The sequence below is a fragment of the Chenopodium quinoa genome, unplaced genomic scaffold (genome assembly GCF_001683475.1).
Source record: "Chenopodium quinoa cultivar QQ74 unplaced genomic scaffold, ASM168347v1, whole genome shotgun sequence".
NCBI classification, from domain to species: Eukaryota; Viridiplantae; Streptophyta; class Magnoliopsida; order Caryophyllales; family Amaranthaceae; genus Chenopodium; species Chenopodium quinoa.
In genome coordinates this window covers 3,097,981-3,121,560 of record NW_018745410.1, presented here as the reverse complement: position 1 = coordinate 3,121,560, position 23,580 = coordinate 3,097,981, and the positions used below count along the sequence as shown (strand labels likewise).

Sequence of the window (23,580 nt, the reverse complement as noted above, 5' to 3'; positions counted from 1 at the left end):
ACGACAGAGTTGTCGCCAGGCGCCACACTCCATAGAGTGGCGCTACAGTCCAGATTTTGGCGCCAATGCTGGAGCTTCAATCTGGGACTGTTTTCGGTGTTATTAGTAAACAGGGATATGCCTAAAGTCGTACTAGGTCAATTCTGATTAAAATATTAGACTTTATTTACTCAAATTAATTAATTAATTAATTAGGCAAAGTTCTTTAAGTCATTAATTTATTTAATCTCAACACAAGTCAAACAAACGGTTAAGAAAACATAGAATATATGCACAACAAATAATGCACAATTAGTCAAGTAGGCACAATATGATGCAATGAGTTTGCAACCTAACCATGGCTCTAGTTCTCTAAAGTTCGCGATATGGTTTAGTCAATAGAGGGTCCATGGTTAATTGTCCGGATGCACTGAGCGGAAGCCTAACCGTGAAGGGTTGGCGCGAGTGGATGGGGCACCGCGAGCTTTAGTAAAAACTCGCTTCCATGGTTTGGTGAATTCAACATTCTCGGATGTAGCCTTTGTTGCACAGAGAGTTCAATCAGGTAGATGGAGCATGAATTCCCAGAGGGTTATGTCCATATGTAGAACACATATGGGTTTCAGAAAAGTGAGAAAAAAATTCAATCAGGAAGTAGGATCGAGCAAACAATACGAAAAAATGGTCGAAATTAGAACGCATATTTCTGGCTCGGTATTGGAGGAATTTGGCGCCAGCAAACAGAGACTGGCGCCAGGTTTAACTGTAGCGCCTGGCGCCAATGCTCGCGTCTGGCGCTACGGCTAAAATTCTGGCGCCAATGCTCTTGCCCCTGGCGCTAATTCTTACATGCCTCAACAGCTTTCTGTGCTCGATAAAATTTTCCAGTTTCGCGCAGTGTTATTTCGATCCTAGTTGTGAAAGATATTTCTCAAACTTCCTACGTGTAAAAATCCTATGTTTTTAACTCATTACGGATGGTCTTTCCAACGAGACCTTTTTTATGCATATGACAATAATGTTAGTTAAAATTACGTACGTGAAATACTTAGAACGTTTCGAGTCTCATCCACTCATTCTAAATCATTGCCGAAACAAGTTCAGGAATTAAAATAGAAATCCTCCCCAGTGGAGTCGCCAAAAACTATAGGGAATATTTTCAAGCGTTAACCCCTAGCTTGAACCCCACTATGATCATACACTAAAGTACGATGGCATCCAAAGGGAAGGAAGATAGAGCAAAAGAGTCGCCAACAAGTTTTAGGAACTTGTAAACCGTTCACAGGGTGAAGGTTACACCCGTTAACGATCCAAGAGATCGTCAACTCCATAAGGTCTTGAACCAAATAAGGGTTCGGGGATAAAGGTACAAATCCAACCTAAAAGAGATTGAACCTGCTCTAATAATAGGCCTCTACTTTATTCTGATCGTATTTATGTGCGCTTTCTGACTAACATGCAATCAATAGGATTTAGCCTAAACATGTTTATCTATGTTAGTTGAATTAATGCACAAATAAAACTATTGTTGGCGATCACTTGAATTATAATCAAATTAACCTAAACAAGATTATTAATATCTTATTAAGCGTGATTACAAGTACAAATTCCCTTTAAACATGCATAAAAGGCGTGATCAAGCAATAAATAATATATATATCAAGCAACATAATAATAACACAATAATCATAATTAAAAATAATCATCATAACAATAATTATAACAATTATAATCATAAATCATAAAGAATAATCATAATAATAATCATATTAAAGCATAGCAAGATCCTAGGCATGATACTAACAAGATCAATAACAAACCCTAGCATGTCACTAAGCAATAAAAATCAAATCTTTAACCCTAACATGATACTAACAATCATAAATATTAGGAATAACATAAAAGGCATCGTAACGATCATATTTAGCATTAAAAATACCCTAGACATGATACTAGGAATATCATAATAACAACCTAAGCATGACATCATATTATGAATAAAAACCATTAAAGTACTTACTTTGATGCCTCATTTCTCTTTCTGATTACAAATTAAAATACGCACGTTAGTAACTTCCAGGAAAATAATAATCAACAATTAAATAAAATAATGGAAATAGAGATTTGGGACCAAACCCTTAGAAATTAAACCTTTCACGTCTAGGGCGAAGGCAACTTTGAATATGGCTAGGTGTTTCTAGATCTAATGAATGCGGAATTTTGTATGTAAAAATCTAGTTTAGAAAAGAGAGAGATAAATCAAGAGAATCTTGATGAGAGTTGATGAATGATTAGAGAATGAAAACTAGTTGTAGGTGAATGAAAACGGAGTTTTTATGACGTTATTTATAGAGAAAATCAGCCAAAAAGGTAAAATATCAAAACAGATCTTGGCGCACAGAAAACAGAACCAGCGCCAATGTTAGCGCCAGGCGCCAAGCGTAGCACCAGGCGCCAAGCGTAGCGCCAGGCGCTACAGCTGGCGTTTGGCGCTGATTTAAGAAAATCACTCGTTTTCTTAAAATCAGATAAAAATTGTCGTACAGGAGGATAAAATCGTATTTTCCTCAAAAATCTCTTTGATTTTAATTAAAACTCTGAAAAGTCAACTAAAGTTAATTTATCAATGCTAATTGAATTAGGAATGAAAAGAACAATCTAGAAGAATCTAGAAGACTAATACCATTCCTAATTGCATTAGGAATGATAAATCATATTAGGCCCTCCCCTAGATCATTGGGCCGCATATAAGGCTCAAATCGGGCCCAGTTTAGTAATTTGGCCATAACTTCCTCAATATTCATCGGAATTGGGCTTATAATATATCGTTGGAAAGCTCTTGTCAAGCCCTATCCAACTACACTATTATTGGACCCATATCATGGACCAACCAAACTGGATTGGCTTCTTTCTTAAAATAAGTTTTCAAAAAACAGAGAGAAGAGAAAAGAATTTAAAACTATCCGCAACACTAAACCTTCCACACTTTCACTTCATTCGATTATGATTCGACGTGAAAGGTACTCATCACTGGGTTTGGTTTTGGGGAGACACAAATGGGTGTCTATAGGTACGTAGGGAGGTTGTCACCATTCCAAGATGGCACGGGTCCTTGTTGGGTTGGCACATAAGGGTAGTTAACCGGAGGAGTGACCTCCCACCCCCCCCCCCACACACACACTAGCATCGTACAAAGCGTCAGTTTGATAGGAAAAGTGTTGGTGGTCGGCATACATACCTTGCTTGCTTAGTTACATGTGTTCCATTTGCTCACGCATAGCCGCCATCTCACGAAGATAGTCATTTTGTTGGTAGTCTTGTTGTTGTTGTTGTTGTTATTGTTGTTGTTCTCCATTATCACCATCATTATCATCCTATCCTCCATAGTCATCATCATCCTCCAAATCAACCTCTACTTGCCCCTTATCCCTAGGGAATTGGTAGAGGAATAATCAGTCGTTGGACAATCACCCTAAAACCAAACAATATTTCTACCTAAACCAACCTAAGACAAGTCTAGGGCAAGTAGAGGATCGTATCCAGGGAATGGGTAAAGAACACCAAGAATATGAAACGGTTGTAAGCTAATTTGGTCACAAATTGGGTTTTGATTAGTTAACTATATATAAAGGAACGTTAGGGGAAACGGGATTCAACACCAACCAAACCAAAGAATCAATAACAAAAATAAATCATAAGCACATATGGAAGATAGAATAGGAACATAACATTGTCTTCTTTCAAAGTTACAACATAAGTATTTCCTAGATTAAGCACCAAAATAACACGGATTAAGAATCAAGGATAGGATGTGGGTTTCTAGCTCAAGTTTGTCTCTCGATCGTTCCGAACTAGCATGAATCCCAAATAATTCACCTAATTACCACTCTAAAGCATCCTACTGAATGAAAACAAACATCCATAGTCATGAAAGTAGCATAATCTAATTGCACAAGAAAGGACTCACTCCAAGTCCCCATATTTCGATCTGAGAAGGGATTAACACATGAGTACAAAGTGGCCATCAAAATACACATTCAATAATCAATTCAGCACAAACAACTATCAATCTAAGGTAGAACATGAATAAATCCAAGTCAATCAACCATAGCTTGGGCGAATTTCACCCAACCCTAACTAAGAAACTACTCACTAAACATGGTGGAAAGAAATCTAACAATTAAATCTAGGATTAATATGAATTCAATTAAACTAGGAGATAGATTACACAAGAATGATTAAGCAAGCAAGAACAATTAACAAAGATTAAGCAAGACCTAAGATTAATCAAAGATAAAATCAAAAAATTAAATAGCAAATGAGAGAGAAAAAGATTACTTAATAAGCTCAAAGTTGAGAAGATGTTGAAATTGATGGAACAAATTTCCAATAATCCTTACAAATGATTGATTTTGAGAATATCTAAGCTATTTAATAAAAGTTTTAAGAGATTAAGAGCCTAAGAAGACTAAAGGGAAGAAGCCCCTTAAAACTAAAGTCAGGCGTCCTATTTATATGCCCCAAAAATTACATTGTAAAATTCGTCAAAATCAGGTTCAGAACAGTAGGAGCGCCCGCTCCTCTTGCTCTATCGCCTGCTCCTGGTCTCTCTGTGCGCTCGCTCCTGTCTGCAACATAGAAGGCAGAATATTGGAATTCAGTTAGGAGCGCCCACTCCTCATGCAGCAGTTTGAGGCAGTTTGTGGGAGCTTGGGGAGGAGCGCCCACTCCTATGAGGATGCACGCCCGCTCCTCCCTGGAGCAGGAGAGGCAGAATATGGTGCTGGGATTATGAGCGGTCGCTCCTTTCTAGGTGCACGCCCGCTCCTGCCTGGTGTAAACTTTGTCAAGAGAGTATTCGAGCTTATGCTACTTAACCACATTCTCATTGCACCTACAAACACGAGAACACACATAAAAAGAAACGGGGAAGCCAAAAGATGCAATTTAGCGCAAAAGGAGTTAGAAAAAGGGATTAAAGTAGGGAAAGAGTATAAAATTGTGTTAAAAATGCCATGATAAGTTGACAAATAAAACACTTATCAAATTCCTCCAATCTAGCCAATTGCTTGTCCCTAAGCAATTCACTTGGCGCAAAATAAACCAATAGATTAGTCCTCTCAAAGAAAATCGGATGTAAAGATAAAAGAATCCTTAAGCAATAAACTCGAGCATGAGGTATATGCCTAAGATCAACCACGGTCATGACTAGCTAAGACCTAGCTAACCTTCCCGAATGTACTCAACTTTGGTCCATTCAACTTATCTTACCACGCCCCCAATCACAAAGTTCAAATTCCCCTTAATGGTAGTGTCTCATGACTCCTCGAGGGAGCCGGAAGAAATATAGACAAAAGAAGGTTTTAGAACACTCGACATCTCAATGATAAGTACCCTCTCCATATGCTTGTGAACCAACTCCCTCCACCGACAATGGCTTCAACTACTCTACTAATATTACAAAACTCAAGGATTACGACACAAAGTTAAGGCATAGAGAAAACTTGAAGTGTCTTGAAATTAAAGTCAAGCTAAGATATATAACACTAAGAGGAAACCTAAAGAGGTTTCTAACTTTGATCCAAATTACAAACTATGAATAAACTTGAAACAAAAACGCACCCCCAAAGCTTGTTTAATTGCTAGGGTGGTGGCTATTCATCACTTATTTTCTTTCTTTTCCTTTTCTTTTTATAATTTTTTTTTTTTGAAACTTGGAAATTTACATCACAAACTACTAATTACAATAAATTAAAGATTGAACTAAGAAAACAAGATTGGTATGTGTAGACACCTAAAAATGTCTCCCCAAAACCAAACCCGATGATGAACAACCTTTCACCGCCATTATTGGTCGGGTTGAGAATTTAATCTTTGGAGTGCTTAAATCCATATTCAAATCCATATTTTCATAAACCAACCCGATTCCTAGCCCATTTCCCCAAAACATAACTTATTTTCCTCTTTTTGTGCCTTTAAACCCAAAATAATTCATTTCGTGTCCTTTAAAATCATTCATTTCGTGTCCTTTTTATAAAAACGTTTAAAACAGTTTATTTTGGTCCATAATTTGGGTCCAATGATTTAATAGTTGGATGGGGATTTAAAAGAGCTTTCCAACGATATATTATAAGCCAAAATCCGAGTTATAACGATTAAGTTATTACCAAAATATTAAATTGAGCCCAAATCGAACCTAAGCCCACCTTACCTACGACCCAATGATCATGTGGAGGGTCCAAATTATTTAATCCCATTCCTAAACCAATTAGGATTAATTAGAAGATTCTATAAGTTTCTAAAATATCTTAATTATTCTTTTTGAAAAGATAAGATTAAAAAGTTTGAAATTGAATAAAACTTTTCTTTTTGAAAATCCTAATTCTATTCGAATTGAAAGACATTCAAAGATAGACAGATATTATTTTCGTGTCTTATATTTTTTATCAAAATTTTATATGGTTGGATAGCCCTTGAAATTATCTTTCCAATGATATATTATAATATCAATTCCGAGCTATAACGAAAAAGATATGGATTAAATGTCAAACTTTATCCAAAACTGACACCGTCTTACTATTTCGGCCATATCTTTTATTTTATAAAATATTTTATCTTATTATAATTGGGTTAGAAATTAGACTTCAAAATCTTTTCAACGATATCTTATTTATCTTATTCCGATTTCTGGATCAAAAGATATGATAAAAACAAAAACCGCAAAAACTGCAGTCTATCGAGTTTTATTCCGATTTAATTCGGATCTTATCTTAATTCTTCGACCCCTCTTTTTTTCTCTATAAATAGAGGTCATATCACCCCTTTATCAATCATCAACAAGCTTTATCAATCACCCCTTTATCAATCATCAAATCCTTCTCTCTTCCTCTCTTTTACACCAAAAATCATTCTTCTTCTCTCTCTCATATTCTAAGCCTTAAACCTATATTCCCAATTACACCATTCTTCCCTTAAGCACTCCAAGGAGTCCATACAATACCCAAAGGTCTATACTTAAACCAAGGCGTGAAAGGTATAATTAACTGAGGGTTTGGACCAAATTAACTCTACTTTTAATTAGTTTAATTGTTTCAATTTGATTTATATTTTAATTGAAGTTAGTAACAGTTTATTCATGATGTAGCAATTTAAATGAACGCGCGAAATGTGAGTAATTAATTAATTTAATTACTTTTATTTTATTTTAATATTGCTAGTATCATGATTAGGTTTATTTATATTTGATTTGACTAACAATTTATTGTTGAATTGCTTCCAATATTAATGATAATTCTATTATTACTTTTTATCACCATATTGCATGTTAAAGGGAATATGTAATTGAAAATCACGCCTAATAAGATAATTTGGACAACCGGCTTAGGTTCCTTTTTAATCTTGTTGTTAAATCAAGTGATCACTAATATTTTAGAATTACATGTTGCATTAATATTCAACCAATTTAGCTTAATAATAGTTTGGAGCGAATTGAATATTTTGTTTGTATGCCTTTGAAATCGCAGGAATTACTTTTCACTATAAGAATCGAGTAGAGGCCAATACGGGCGAATGTGACTCCATGACTCACTTCGTACCATCATCCCCGATCCTCCTTTCGTGGTTCCAAACCATATGGAGTTAGTAATCTCATGGATTATAAATGGGGTGTAACCTTCACGGGTCAATCGTTGTTGCCTATCGTTGTCCCTTTATCGTGGTTGTCTTTTATGATCCGTGAACGGTTTACAAGTTTCTTAAAAACTTGTTGGCGACTCCCTAATTTCCTTTTCCCTAATTTTATATGTCAATTCCCACTTCCTATGAGTGCCAAGCATATTCACCACATGCTTTAACGTAGGCGCACTTCGAACGACGCCTACAGTATGCCTTAACTTTTTGTGAATAAACAATACATGACAACCTTTATCAATCACTAAGAGTAGTTTAGGCCGCGATGTTGGGAGTTGGGACTCAAGTTCTCGATCTAGATACTAAATCAAAGAGGATCCTTGCCACTCATTCAAAATGTAGTAAGCTTGAAAAATATTAAAACCTCACTTTTGGGAACAATGTGGGATCAATTACTACCTTTCGGGGTTCAAATTCCTTTGATATGGGTGACACCTTCTTACCACAATCCTAGACCTTAAGTCTCGTACATTCGGTAAGGTTATGTTCAACCAAGGGCATCTAAACCATGCTCGAAATTTTATTACCAAAAGAAAGCAAATATCCAACACATGCAATCCAACATCATCATCGAGGACTAGTCTAAAAGCAAAAAGATTTTTTTTTAGAGGAATATAACACAAGAATAGGAGGAAAGGAGTTACCATTGACCTTGATGTAGTATCTTTCATATGTACAAGATGATAAAAGAATAGTGATTAGTAGCAAAACAAACAAGGATTTTTATTAGTGGATCATACACATAAGAGTTAAACAATCATTCCATAATTCATAAATAAACTGTCATTTGCAAAACTAAGGCAATTATATCACAAGCGCACTTGAATTCGTCTTACCATCAAAGACACTAATCAAATCATCAAGCCAAATAACTACAAGCAAAGACAATATATACAAAGTCTAATCTAATTAACTTTTTTTTTTAAAAAAAAAAAGAAGGAGGGAAGAGGTACTAGCTAAAGAATTTTGATTAAGGGAAGAGTAACTAGCTAAAGAAGATTAGGAGAGAAGAGGAGAAGAAAAGGAGAGGAGATGCTGACTAAAGAATTTGGATTAAGGGCTTTGGATTTTTGGGTTTTGGATTTTAGGGAAGGAGAGGAGGCTCATCAACAAATATCATCATCAATGGGGAAGCACATAAACAAAACCAAGCTCATTAAAATGCAAATATTCAACCATTAATTAACCAACCAAGATAGGCGAAGCAAAATCACATTAAGCACAAAACTAGCAACATCAAATTCCAACTCAATACAAGGCCTAAATACTCCCCCAAGCTAGACATATAGTCACCGTTTCAATGAAACAAAATAGGCAATGAAGTAACCTCCCCCAAGCATGGGATTGGCACTGTCCTCGGTGTCCCAAGAAGTGAAAGGGGCAATGAAACGGTAACAAGAATGTCTAGATCATCTAATCATGTCGGCGCCCCGGCAAATATTGATAATTGTAGTTGAAATCTACATCACTAGAACCGGTCGGGGCATCTACATAAGGAGGTAGATCATAGTTGGGGCAAGTGCGATAGTGAACATAATTCGGCATAACTTGCTCACCCCAACCACCATCATAGCCGAGTGGAAACCTGTAATGCCCTTTTAGGGGGGGATCAAGTACCTCTGAAGATGAACTAGCACCACTAACCTCGGGAACGCAGTAATAACTAGGGTCGCCCCTATAATCACTTCCCCCGGGTTGTGTGTAGTCATAAGGGGGAAAGGAGCAAAGCTTCTCAATTGAACTGCGCGGGCCTTGCCAATAAGGGTAGGTGGGTTGACCATTGTGCCAACCCGAAACCGGCCCTTGTTGAACGGGATGGTTTGGATAGTTGAGGTAAGGTAGAAAGTCTCCCCTCTTAACTTGATGTTGGTAGCTTCTCTCCGCTACAAAACTTTGGTACTCATTTTGTTCAAGAATTCTTTGGTTGGTTAGATTCAATTGGTTGAAAGCATTTTCAACATCAAAGAGGGAAGAGGAGGAGGACGAACAATCTACCATAGATCGGGGGATGGGGGATGTACTCATATGACGAGGTATAGATACATCCTCGTCATCGCCGCCCATGCCACGTGGGAGTTGATCACGTGGCACTTGCCACGTGCCTCCCATCGAGTTATTAACCGCCGGATTTGGGAGAGTGCGATAATGCTTCCCATTGACCTTCCAACTATAGCGAATATTTTGGCCCGGAATTTCAATAAGGAACTTCATATCAATAAGTGCCTTAAGATCAAGTAAGATGGGGCCATGAACAGGGGTCATTTGGTCTAGCCAAGTCCCAAAACCTAGCTTCCTCGCAATAATTAAAATCATCCCCCCACATCTAATCTCACCACTCATCTCTCCACTTTCCCTTATTTCCTCACATCTTTTAATGAACATGTATCCCATGTTCACGTACCCTTCCACATTTCCTTCGAATCTTGAAGCTAGAAAGAGGCATTTGTTCTCCTCTTTAGTTAGCTTCCCTAATTCTTCTCATTTATGTTTTGGATTTTGACTATTGGTTTGGTTTTAGATAAGGGCCTTTATGGTTCTAGTTTGTAAGCTTTGACTTATTGGTTTTTTAAACTATTTATTTTAAGACTTATAATTTTGTTTTTTCCACTGCGATACTTTGATAAAGCCTTAACGTTTTAACACGTGGCGGTAACATGTCAATAGTTCTCCTCTATTTTATTTAAATTAAATGGTTTGAAAAAGGGAGAATTATTGGGTCACTAGTGGAAAAAAAATCATTTATAACGCCTCATTTGTAACAGGCATAGCAAAATTCGTTACGAAAAGTTTATTCATAACGGCCAATATATCTGACCGTTACAAATAATAACTATTTGTAACGGGAAAAATATTGTCCGTTATGAATATACATTTAATTGTAACGGCCAAGTCGAATAATCATTTAATTGTATCCGGCAATATTGCCTGATATAAAAAGACTTTTTTTGAAAGGAGTAAGCCCATTACATTGGACTATTAGGGTTTCAGTACATAGCTAGCAAAACTTTCACTTTCTCTCTCTATCTTGCTCTCTCTCTCTTTCTCACCTCACTCAATCTCCTCCCTCCGTTTTGCTAAGGAATTCAAAGCGGTTTTGTTCACTTTTATGCGATTATGATAGAGATTCGGAATAACGACGAGAAGAATTTCTTTTCTTCTTCTCTGAGGTATGATACTTTTAATTCTCTTTTTGAATTATAATGTTTTTATCTTACATTTGGGATTTTGTGAAGTTTTTTTTTTTTTCAGTTTTTAATAAATTTTGTTGGATCTTGAAGATTTGAGTTGATCTGATGAATTATGAGGACTGGAGTAGTGTGTTAATTCTGCATGCATTTTGGAAGGGATTCTCCTAGAGATAGAAGTTCAAAAGACTTGATAAAAAACTAAAGTAGAATCCTTGGTGTTTACTTGATCTTAACATTTTAAGCTCGTGTATGGCAGGTTGCCGACAATTACTACAGGTCTGACTTGAAGCAAGATGCCCTCGCAAGGTTAAGCGTTGTGAACAGAAGCCTTCAAGTTGCCATGTCTGGTGTTAAGATGAAGAACAGGCAGCCACCTAAGCTCTGCGGCAGAAAGTGAATTAGGTGTTGAAATTTTTTCATACTTTTGAGTAGTAGTTCTGGATGACTCTTCGACTCAATCTCCTATTTTGTTTCTCTGTAGTTTTTGTGATGTGAGGCAATATTATTTTCAATTTATGAGAAATAGACTTGGTTTCAAAAAAAAAAAAAAATTTGTTTCTTGTTTTTTTTTTATTAGTCTTGTGGCCAAATGTACTTGGTAAAAATTGTGTAATAAATAATAATTTACATTGAATGATGAAGTACAAAATGGTGACAGCCTGACAAATTATACTGGGATTTTTTTTTTTAATTTGAGCTAAATGTATTTGTAACGGGCGGTTGAAATGCCTGTTACAAATAACCCATTTATTGGTAACGGGCGTCTGACATGTCCATTACAAATAATGGGTTATTTATAACAGGCATTTTACCTGCTCCTTACAAATTTGTAATGAACGTTTTACTTGCCCGTTACAAATAACATTGTCCATCCGTAACGGCCGTATACGTAACAGCCGCTACCCGTTACGGATGTGCTGTTTTTGCCTGTTATGTATAGATATTTTTCCACTAGTGGATGTTACACAAACAAGCAAAAATACAAAGGATATAAAGTAATGCAGAATCGCTTAAAAGTTCGGGTGAACCGTGGGTAGGTTCGGGCAAACATCTAAAAATTTCAAGCGAACCATGGGTCGGTTCGAGAGAACGACCATGAAGCTTAACCTCGATCTTTAAAGTTGTTGATTAAAGGAAGTTCGGATGAACCTTCAAGAGGTTTGGCTAACTTTTGGCCACGACAACTTAGGGATTGTTCTCTTCATCTTATTTTTAGTTTAGTTCAGTTCAGTTCTTATCTTAATTTCCTTCTCTCATAGAATATTCGGTTCAGTTCAGTTTAGTTTAGTTCATCTCCAATAAGTTCAGTTCAATTTAGTTTAGCTCAATCTAGTCAATTAGAACAGGCCCTTAACTTCAATTGTGCATAATTTTTTTTGTTTCTCGCTTAAATTTAGCTTATAACCTATCGTTAGAAAGCTCTTGGACTTTACTTTCATCTCCAACTTGAATCAACCGAATATTTCTTATTTTAAAAAAAAACTATAGTTGTTTAAAGGTGCACTTTCCATTTAGACTAAGCAATTACTCAAGTTTAAGGCCAGTCAAATTCGAGAATTAGCCACCAAGTAGCTTAGCACGAATTCATGTCACAACACATGTCATTTCTTCTGTTCTTCAACTTCCTCCACCAAATTCCATACACCCACATCATAAGATCTTGTCACCCTGCTCTTTTTTCCCTCAATAATGCTCCCAAAAAATGTAATTCCATAAATGTAGTCATTCTTTTACAAATTCTCATTATACTGTCCACGTCATCATTTAAGCATTAATTCACTTTTTTTTTCATCCGATTCAACCCAAAATCGCAATTTCAATTAGCGGTTTCCAAATGCAGAAAACTGCTAACTAAAGTAGCGGTTTCCCATTTTACATTAAAAAAATTATTATTATTAAAATAAGCTATCAAATCCACTACATTCAAGGGACAAATTCAAAAGAGCATACTGAAATCAAGCTATATGATTGATAATACTCCAAATCAAATTAAAAAAAAATCAAACCTGAGCTCTGATTGTTACTACTCCAAATTAAATCAAACTTATTTTTGTTAGATCTTACATACTATATTTATATATACATTATCAACCTAGTGACGGAAAATCTTGTGACGATGAGGTAGCGGTACTGGTGTAATTATATGGTGGAAACCGCTATTTCAAGTAGCGGTTTTCCTATCTAACTCCCTATTTGAAGTAGCAGTTTTGTGATAAAACTGGATAAAAAATATAATCAATTAAACTGCTGACGTGGACAATATATTTAGAATTAATAAAAAAAGTGACTGCATTTTTGGAATTACAGTTTTTTGAAACATTATTTAGGGAAAACACACACTCATAAAATAATTAAAAGAAAAGAAAGCAAAATAATAAAGATAGAAAAAGTGTTTGCTTATAAAGTTAATAAAAACAAAAGCACTCAAAGCAGGATATACTATGAACTTAAAAAACAGAATTTAAAAGCACAGAACACCACCTTTTACCAAGAGTTGCAAAAAACAAAGCCTTAAAGGTTAAGGACTTAAAGGTGGTGACAAATGAAACTTCATAAAACTTTTGAACAAAAGAAAAATTTCTTCTACGACACAACATGCAGCTGGAGCAATAAAAAGTTCATGTCTTTTCTCTTTCTCATCTTCTTCTTCTTTCTCCAAAGCTCCAAAAACCCATTTCAATTTCCCAGGTAAAAACTCTTCTTTTCATTGTTTTTTTCTTAATTAATTTTTTATGGAAACTTTGATACAAATAAACAAAAATGTTGGTATTAAGGATTCAAATTTCTGGGTTTGAGTTCCACCCATGGTATATTTCCTAACATTCTTCTGAAACCATTCTGTTAAGTTTTGTTGATTTTATTGTTTGAGATTTTGGTTTTGCTCCTTTCTTTTATTTTTTTATTTTATTTTTTGTACCTTTTTTTTTTTTATTGCTTTGGTTGTTGTTAATATGTATAATTGTTGGAAAAATTATATAGTAGATAATTTTTGTCAGTGTTCCTGTTTTACTGTCCCTTCAGTGTATTAATTATATAATTGGTTTCCTCTGAAGTAGTTTTTATTTGAGTACTTTTTTGATCGACTAATGTAATGTGTTGTGCGCTTGGCAATTTAGCACCTCCCTTGTTTTTTTTTTTTTTTTTTTTTTTTTTTTTTTTTTTGGTAACTGATTTTAAAGGGAGGTAGAAAACAAAATCTAGGAGAAAAGATAAAGAAAAGAAAAAGAGTAATCTGCTAATGGTTTGTATTTACTATGAGATATCTCCCTACAGCAGTATTGCTGCGGTCAGGGGTAGGGTGGGGGTTGAGAACACCAGCGGAAAATAAAAGGGGCTGAAGTTTGAACCTTCAGCCATTGGTAACAAAAGGGTATTAATTGTGAAACATAAAATATTCCTTTGTTGTACATGTTAAAAAACGGAGGTAGTATATATGATAGCTCAACAAAATTTAGGTGGTACGGAAACCTACAAGCATCGACTATGATCCTCCCCTGGGTGGTGAATTAGTCTATGAGCTTGCATATGTAATAATTTTGAGCACTTGTATAGAAATATTAAGCTACTAGCTACCTAATTTTATTTAAGAAGATTTCATATATTTGGTACTTTTGTAATCTTGGTGTTTTGCAAATTTTCAAGATGTTGACAAAAGTAGTGGCATGTGAAATATGGAAGGAGAAACTGGTCTAATGGTGCTATTTGATTTGGTATTTGGTATTGAGATTCTTAGATAACAGCATTCGTTTAAATTCTTTCTTTCCCTTGCAGCTTCATTATGAATTATTCTCTGTGAAATTACTGTTGGTGTGGCGGATAGAGGGATAGGAAGTGTTGTAAGTCTTAGTACACCATGTGGCCTTGGGTTGACATAGGATGATATTTAAAGAAGTGGAAACATGTGAAGCTTTTTCTCTTTTTATGATACCTTCCTCGTTATTTGGATGTAGAAGTGATAAAGAATCAGCTTGAACATTTGCATAATGGGTTGTGCTTCATCAAGGTTTGATAACGAAGAAAGAGTACGGATTTGTAAGGAAAGAAAGAGGACTGTGAAACAACTGTTAGGCTACAGGAAAGAATTTGCCAGTGCCATTTTAGCATACTTGAAGGCATTGAAAGACACTGGCATAACCCTGCGACAATACACTGAGTTAGAGTCGCTAGAGTTTGAGAGTCAAGTGAGATCATCTCCACCTCTCACTCTTCCACCCGCACCTCCACGCCCTCCTCCAATTGATAGTCCTGATTCAAAGAAGCTTGAAGACAATCAAAATGGAAAGGAAGCACAAGAAGAGATTACTGAGGTTGGTGAGGGTAGTTATTGCCCCCCTCCACTGTCTCTCCGCCTGTGGGATCCCTGTGACTTACTTGAGAGTTCTTTGGGACAAGATAAAGTAGAGAGTGTATTGGTTGAAGACATGGATGAAGAAAATTGGGCTGAAGCAAGAACACAGTTTGATGAAGATGATCAAGTGCATGTTACATCTGATAAAACCTCTGATGCTGTTAGAACAAATTCGCCAAATGTTGATGATAATTTGTCCTTGGTGACTGGAAAGATGAATCATATGGTAGATAGACCCATGGTGGTGTGGAGGAAGAGAAAGACATTATCGGGCATAGTTAAGGAGCTTGATGATTACTTCTTGAAAGCATCTGCAGGTGGGAAGGAGATAGCAGTTTTAGTAGACATGAGCACAAGTAATATTTCCCTGCATCACAACTTGAAAGCAAAAAAGGGCAAGTCTTTATCCTCTACTATATTGCTACATATGACCATCTTGTTTGAGTTTTCTTCTAAATGTCAATAAGCTTATCGCTTCTGATTTTCATTTCAACCATTTCACTTCTAATATCATACATATGCATATTTGTTCGTTTGTAAAATCATAATAGACAATTCAGGTCCTGAATTTTTGCCTTCCAAGCTTGCTTTTATTTGTTTGAAAGTATGCTTTATTTTCCCTTTTAACTGTAATTGGTTGCTTTTTCAATTTCTTGTTCCTTTCGGAAGTTTGGACTTATAATCAGCCACTAAATCATATCCTTTCTCCAGAGTAACTGCCAGTTGTAAGACTTGTAACAAATTTGATTATGAAAGGGACATGTTTCAAAAGAGTTAAGATAAATTTTGGTGAATAGTTTCCACTAAAACCTGTATATACATGGGAACTTGGCAATGTTATAGTTGGTATCTTGCGCTAGATGACCTTTATATCTAGACATAAATTTTTCTGTTCTATTACATAAGTGATGTCCTAGGTTGTTTTGGTAGATGTATACTTGTTGCAACTCAAAATTTTATAAAAGTACAAGTTACTCAAAATGTGGTTCAGTTGCATGACATCTTATGAGAGCCTTTATTAGTTTATTTGTAATAGTAGATTGAAAGAATGATTGTGTTTGACATTGATCGAGGACCACCTCTTTGAACTACCTCATATAATAAGATGGGTGATATTTCTATTAGCACGTTTCACAGGAAAAGTAGGCGTATGGTCAAAAGCTTCCTAATCATGGTTTAGGAAGTGAACTAGAAGTGTGCAGCTTGTGCGTCAAATATGCAGTGTCCAGTTGGCTATAGCCAAAGCTGATTCTGGGTAGAGCAGTAGCTGGTTAACTTTGATTAAGTAGTTTCGTAAGTAGTTAGTTATTTGGAAGGATTAGTACTTGATAGTCATGGTACAACAACCTAGGATCAGATTTTGATGCTTCAACTCGCTGTCTAGTTAAGGCATTGACCTCTGAACATTGCTGAGCAAAAAAAAAAAAGGAAAAAAGATGACATGTAATTTTCTGTTGCAATTTCACGGGACATGCATGTTGATGTGTAGAGCATAACTGATTTATTTATTTTTTTTTCCAAACTCTGAAGACAAAACTAGCTTTAGTGTAAACTGATAAACTTGCTTAACTGACAAACTTTCATTTGTCAGCTGGATGCTATTTCCTATTTGGAAAACTGTTTTTAATGTAAGTTCAATGTCAATCTGTAGCAAATTGAATTAAAATCATAAACCCTTTTTCTTGGAATTTTGTAACACTATCGTTGATAGCATTTAGTTTTATCTCTAGTAAGCTCTCATGAGTTATCAAGTCAACTTGCAGCTGAAAAAACAATTAATAATGCTGTTTTTCTATCTGCTTCAGGGAAGGAGAACAACTCTGGTCGCTTGAGTTCTCTGCCATTGAACTTGTCATCTAGATCACTGCAATTGGAGAAGGATAATTTGGAGCCCAGCACCCCTACTGAAGTAACTGAACCTTGCAAGCCTGGAGCACACTGCGTCTCGCTTGAGAAAATTTATGCTGAAGAGCTGACACTCTACGCGGCAGTAAGGGTAAATTCTAAACACATTATATACATAAATTTTAGTAATCATAGGTGACTGACTGGATGATTCAACTAATACTTGAAGTTTTTGGGACACTTGAAGTGTGGGATAAATTTTAAAAAAATGACCAAAACCATCAATTTGCAAAGATCAAATGGTTTCCAAAGGCAATAGAGGATACCCAAACTGTCTGTGTTCAGGTTGTGCTAAATTCGGGGTAACAAAAACTAATAATACCATGTATGATTTAGCTTTCAAGGTAAAAGAGAATAAAATTTAGTTGGTTTTTCTGTTAATATTGTACATTTTCATAATTGAGTCTAGTGTATTGTGACTGAGAACTTGATCTGTTAGTCTTAGAAGAAGGTACCAATACCAAGACTCCCAAGTTTGCACCGTTCACTTTAGTTTGATTATGTACTGTTGTTAACTGCCTAAAACTTTCTTCAGCGCTATGGAATGACAAAGATTAAATATAAGCTTCCCTGAAATGGACCCTCAAAATGAGTGTACAGATAAACACATACTAATGTTAAACCATGGCTACCAGCTTATTTTTATAAAAAATTAGAAAAAAAAGGGAAAAAAAGGCATCATTTCATTCAAGTGTTTAAATGATAATGCTGTAATGTATGCAGGAAGAGGAGATGTTAAAAGTGGAGCATAAGAGAAAATCTTTATCATTACGAAAGCTAGAAGATGATAATGGTGAATTGGACAAGATAGAGAAAACGTGGTCTGCTGTCGAAAATTTGCAATCTGATATTGTCCGTTTGCAAGAGTCAGTGAAAAAGACATCTGCATCAATATTAACAATCATAGACAAGGAGATGCATCCTCAGCTTATTGCGTTACTTACCGGGTAATCATCTTTAAATGTTTGATATCTGATAAAAATTACCTAATTTTATTATGCCTTTAAAGTATTTATTGGTGCATAGTTTTAGGTAATAAGTTGTGGTGTAGTTACCAATTATTTTCCTTATTAGGAAAAATTGCCTGCAATAATCCGACCTTTTGGCCGTCCGCCGAAAATAATCCCACCTATGGATTATTTTTAAATTATCCCACCTTTATACCCACTCCGCTATAAATGGTCCCATTTTCCTTGGAACCGGTTGAGCAGGTAAATTTTTTTTTTTTTAAGTAGAATTTACACGTGTCACTTCTTGATTAGTCTAAAAAATAAAAATAAAAAGTAGTAAAAAATCACCACCACCCCCTAAGCCACACCAATTCAGCCACCACCATACCCACCACCACCTAACCTAAACCCTAGAACCGCCATCCCACCCACCACCGCGCTGATCGGGGAAGGGGAAGGGGAAGGGGAAGGGGAAGGAGAGAGAGGCCGGAATCGGTGACAAGCTGCCGAAATCGGGGAAGGGGAAGGAGAGAGAGGCCGGAATCGCCTGAAGGAGAGAGTGCCGAAATCGGGAAAGGGGGGCTGGAATCGGGACGGGGGGGAACGGCCGGAATTTGGACGGGGTAGGGAAGGGGGACTGGGATCGAGACGGGGGAAGGGGTTTTTGAGGGTGGTTAACTGGTTGGTGGTTTCAGGGTGAGGGGACCCCGAGTCGGCGGTTTAGGTGGAGGGAGAGGGTGGTCAGAGTTGTTGGTGGCCGATGGCACTGACGCTGGAGTTGGGGTTGGTGGCTGGTGCTTTCGTGACGGAGGTTGGGGCTGTCGTGAGGGAAGGAGACGGTGGTTATGTGATGGAGGGAGGCGCGGTGTTCAAGGGAGGGGGTTCAGGGCACCGCCGGCGTTGGGGGTCTGGGTGACCGGAGCCACGGGGATGAGGTGTCAGGGGTGGTTGGGGCTGGTGGTAGTTTTTAATTATTTATTAATTTTATTTAGTTTTTCTTAAAAAAAACATTTAACTTTTTTTAAAATTTATTTTATTTTAATTTTATTTTTTTGACAAATAGCATGGGGACACGTGTCAAGTAACTTGTTATAACAGGTTACATGACCAGTTGGGACCATTTATAGCGGAGTGGGTATAAAGGTGGGATTATTTAAAAATAATCCATAGGTGGGATTAGTTTCAGTGGACGGCCAAAAGGTCGGATTATTGCGGGCAATTTTTCCAATAATGATGAAATCGAAGGTATTTACGGAAGATGGTGGGGTTTTTTTTATAATCGGATTAGATAGAGTGTGGGTCCATAGCTTTAAGTAGTGGAAAGAAAGAAGTGTTTCAAAAAGTACTGTGCCATAGCCAAAAATAAAGAGCAAACTACATTGGACAAACAAAAAAGACAAGTGGAACGCTAAATTGAGATAAAGGGGGTATCTCTTTTAAACCATAAATGCACGCTACTTTTGGTCCCAAGGGACTGAAAGTATTTATAAGCTCCCATGTTTTCAATTGTATTGTTATGTACTCGGTTTGCACTCGACACTAATGTAAATAATTTGCACTAATTTAAGAAGGGAAGCTTGATGATTGATTACTAATTAATTGGAATTACAAACTAATGGGGGATAATTATAGCTTTAGCCTATAAATCTCTCAAGTAGTTTGAGGCTACAAATCTCTCAATGAGTTCACTCAAATTTCTGGATGATCCTCCCTTGTTGCTACTACTACTTTCTTATACAACAAGGCTAATGGTCAAGGATGACTTTAAGACTATTACATGTGATCGGTGTGATACTTAACACTAAAATAGAAAAGCCATACAAAGACATATAAGAACTTGGTTGCTTGCTTTCCTTCTTTTCTCTTAATTAACTTTGTCATGTTGCTAAGTAATGTGGCTTCCTTATGCTGCTTGCTGCCCCTCCTTGCGCCTCGAGTATACCCACAAGGGTTGACTTGGGTCGTTGACCTGATCCATACATGTATCTTACATGTATCTGCTTTATACACGCAAATAATTTGTTGCCTATATTAGACATCGAGTAGCCATGCTTAGCTGCTCCTAAATAGCAATCATGCAGATCTCATTTCACAATGTTAGCATGTTAGCATCACTTTGCGACATGAAACATTATTTCACTATCACCTCTACATGTCCTGACTTGCTTTAAGTTCATTATGATAAGCTCTGCTTAAGTGATCCATCTATCTTAATAAAGTATTCTCTTTCTCACTAACTCTCTTAATCTTCTACAATTTATAACCTTTAAGTCACATGCGAAAGCTGGTGAGAGAGCTCTCATAACTTCTGTGTACCCTTCTTTTTCTTCATTAGCTCAGAATTTTGATTTATATTCAAAGATTGAATTAATTTAAAAATTAGTGGATCGTGACTGAATTTCAAATGGTGTTTGGTTGATTTAATAGTAATAAAATCTTTGTTTTTGTAAAATACTCTTCAGTTTTCAAGTAGCTTCTATTTATATATATTGGGGCGTAGATTATATGTTTGACTCTATATTCAATGATATAAGTGGTTAATTTCATATTTAGAGTGCGATACATTGGGTTGTTTGTTAATTCCGTATTTGGTGTAATTCATATCATCTTCATTCAAATGTGCATGTATATCTCCATATTTCAAAATTTGTTACCTCTGGCATAGGATTTTTTCCTTTTTTTTGTTTTGGAGATAGTGATGCCACTGATAGGATTCCTCTACTCTAGCTGCTGTTCATATCTTTCTGATTAGTTCTATCAATTCAGGTTTGGATACCTAGTACTCATGGCACATTTTACACCAGAAAAATGAACATTGGTGTCTATAGGAGAGTAAAATTTATGCATTGAGGATTTGTAGTAAAAAAAAAAAAAAGGATCTTGTAAAGAGTCCTGAGGATCTTTACTACTGCTTAAAGAAAAACCCATTCAACTCTGAAATCATTTATCTTGCTCTAGCAAATAGAATATGGTCTTTCATATTCGTATTTTGTATGTTTTAATCACTTCCATTGACTATTAGGAAGCTGGCCTTTGTTGGTCGCCACCTTAAAACACAAATAAGTTCTTCTCTTGAACTTGCCATCTTAGAAGGGCTGCGGCGATCTTGATGAGAAACTCAAGGATTCAAAAGAGAGATGTGGAGAGATTCCCTGAGTTTATTTGGCTGAATTTTGGAAAAAAAAAAAAAGTGTTGTTCTGATATGATACTATTAATTGTGGACCATTTGTCGATTCTTGATGAATGCTAAAGCATAGAAATACTTTGTATAACAAGTGATTTTCCTTTTCCCTCAAAAGAAAACTAAATTATGACATTTCGCAGGCTCATTCAAATGTGGAAAACAATGAATGAATGCCATCAAAATCAGATTCAAATCTCACAGCAGGTGCTACTTCTAACCAGTCATAACACAGAACCAATCACTGAAAATCATCGTGAAGCAGCTATGCAGCTTGAGGGTGGGGTCAGCTTTTGGTACAATAGCTTTTGTAGACTCACAAAGTTCCAAAGAGATTACATAGAATCCCTGTGCAAGTGGATTCAGCTTACTGACAGTGGTATAGACAGTGAAAATCAGAACTGCTGTCCTTCTGAGGTCCGAGCACTCTGCCAGAATTGGCTGGTTGCCCTTGATAGACTACCTGCTCAGGTACTGAGCTGTTTAATAAGTGTCATTTACATATTAGATTTGGGTTCAGTTTAATACAACACAAACTGCAGCTGGTTTGTCCGAGTTTATTAATGTTATTCAAATTACACATTCGTAAATGACAGGTTGTTTCAGAGGCCATTAAGAGCTTTCTTAAGGTTATACGATCCATAAGATTGCAGCAACAGGAAGAATTCAACCTGAAGAAAAAAGTTGACAAGTTGGAGAGGAAATGGCTGAAGGAACTAGAGTCACTAAGTGAGATTGAAAAAAAGCTTCAAGTAAGCAATTGGTTTGCAGATATGGAATCTGGTTTCAGCCCGAAGCATCCATTATCTGTGAAACGTGCAAAAGTTGGTGACTTACAAAAGATGCATGAAAATGAGAAGGCTAAGTATTTGAGTTCAATCCAGATTAGCAGGGCCATGACCTTGAGTAAACTGCAAAAAAGCCTACCGCATGTATTTGAAAAACTGACAGAATTTTCAAATGCCTGCAAGCAGTTTTTCGAGACTGTTCTTAACCACGCTGACCAAGTTTACAACGCTGATGAGAACACCCACGCTGATGGCTAAAATTTTGCAGGACTTATCGCCCAAGGTCTGATAAAATTTGTGTGCTATTGTCATCGGCAATTCGGCTTTGTGTTCCTTGATACATATGCAAGCTTTTAACTAAACACTACTATGATGAATTCATTTTGCTGATCTTCGTAATTAAAATTTCCACTTGCAGCTGTTACCAATTGTAGAATGCGCATAAATGGACTTGGATATGTTGTTTCGGAACCCAATATATGAATTAATAACTTAATATACTGCCTCTGTTTAATAATGTTGTTAACATTTACTATGTGTAGACACCTAAAAATGTCTCCCCAAAACCAAATCCGGTGATGAACAACCTTTCACCGCCATTATTGGTCGGGTTGAGTATTTAATCTTTGGAGTGTTTAAATCCATATTTCCATTCAATATATTTGGTAAACCAACCCAATTCATAACCCATTTTCCCAAACTATAGCTTATTTTCCTCTTTTGGTATCCATATCACAAAACCGAGAGAATCTGATTTTGTGGCTATATAATTTTGATACAAATATTATTTGGTTGGATATGCTTTTCAATAAGCTTTCCAATGGTATATCATAAGCCCAATTCCGATTTAAAACGAACAAGATATGAGCAAAACACTAAATTCGGCCCAAAATTGACACCCTTATACTAAAACGGCCATATCTAAAAATCTATAAATGATTTTGACCTGATTTGAATTGGGTTGGAAAGTAGACTTGATAAGCTTTCCAAGATGTCACTAACCAAGCTCAATCGACAATTGCAATTCTTAAATAATGGTACGTATCATTAGAAACTACAATGCAATCTAGCATAATGCTTAAGGCCTAATCGAATTACACACATGCAAGCTTACATTAATCAATTTAGGGCCCGTTCTCTTACGTTGAAATTCAGTTCAGTTCAGTTATGCTCAGCTCAGTTCATTTCAGTTCAGTTCAGTTCAGCTCAGCTCCTAATTTCCTTCTCTTATAAAATATTCATTTCAGTTCAGTTCATTTCAGTTCAATTCAGTTCAGTTCATTTCAGCTCAATTCAGTTCAGTTCAGTTCAGCTGAGTTCAGTCAATGAGAACAGGCCCTTAATCTCAGCAATCAATCAACACAATCCCCAAATTAAGCACAATCAATTAATCATACAAGTTTCTCCCTTTCCCTAGCCAAACAACTACCCTAGCATCATCATCTAACCACCAAACAACTAAAGAAATCAAGAATAACAAAATATCAAGAAAAACTACACTAATTAAGGATCAAACATCAAAATCAAATCAAACATGAATTAACTAAACAA

At 36.2% G+C, this 23,580-nt stretch overlaps 1 protein-coding gene across 4 annotated transcripts; it reads left to right on the top strand.

The window, feature by feature from the left end:
* The first annotated feature begins 13,261 nt into the window (after positions 1 to 13,261).
* LOC110713145 lies at positions 13,262 to 22,546 on the top strand. Of its 4 annotated transcripts, none has more exons than XM_021891618.1 (6): positions 13,262 to 13,544; positions 14,810 to 15,599; positions 17,010 to 17,200; positions 17,833 to 18,056; positions 21,385 to 21,712; positions 21,838 to 22,546. In XM_021891618.1, exons 2-6 carry the CDS (start codon positions 14,840 to 14,842, stop codon positions 22,285 to 22,287), a joined length of 1,953 nt encoding a protein of 650 aa, XP_021747310.1. In that variant the 5' UTR covers positions 13,262 to 13,544; positions 14,810 to 14,839; the 3' UTR covers positions 22,288 to 22,546. The 4 variants fall into 4 exon arrangements, with proteins under 4 accessions (XP_021747310.1, XP_021747309.1, XP_021747306.1 ...); XM_021891617.1 differs by having other exon boundaries at positions 14,807 to 15,599; XM_021891614.1 differs by having other exon boundaries at positions 14,628 to 15,599.
* The last annotated feature ends 1,034 nt before the right edge of the window (positions 22,547 to 23,580 follow it).

What these genes read in the sequence shown, in the direction of transcription:
- LOC110713145 (XM_021891618.1), top strand. Translation starts at nt 14,840, where the DNA reads ATGGGTTGTGCTTCATCAAGGTTTGATAACGAAGAAAGAGTACGGATT. An exon ending in CACTCTACGCGGCAGTAAGG is followed by an intron (nt 17,201 to 17,832) that starts GTAAATTCTAAA and finishes TAATGTATGCAG; the next exon opens with GAAGAGGAGATGTTAAAAGT. An exon ending in CTTATTGCGTTACTTACCGG is followed by an intron (nt 18,057 to 21,384) that starts GTAATCATCTTT and finishes GACATTTCGCAG; the next exon opens with GCTCATTCAAATGTGGAAAA.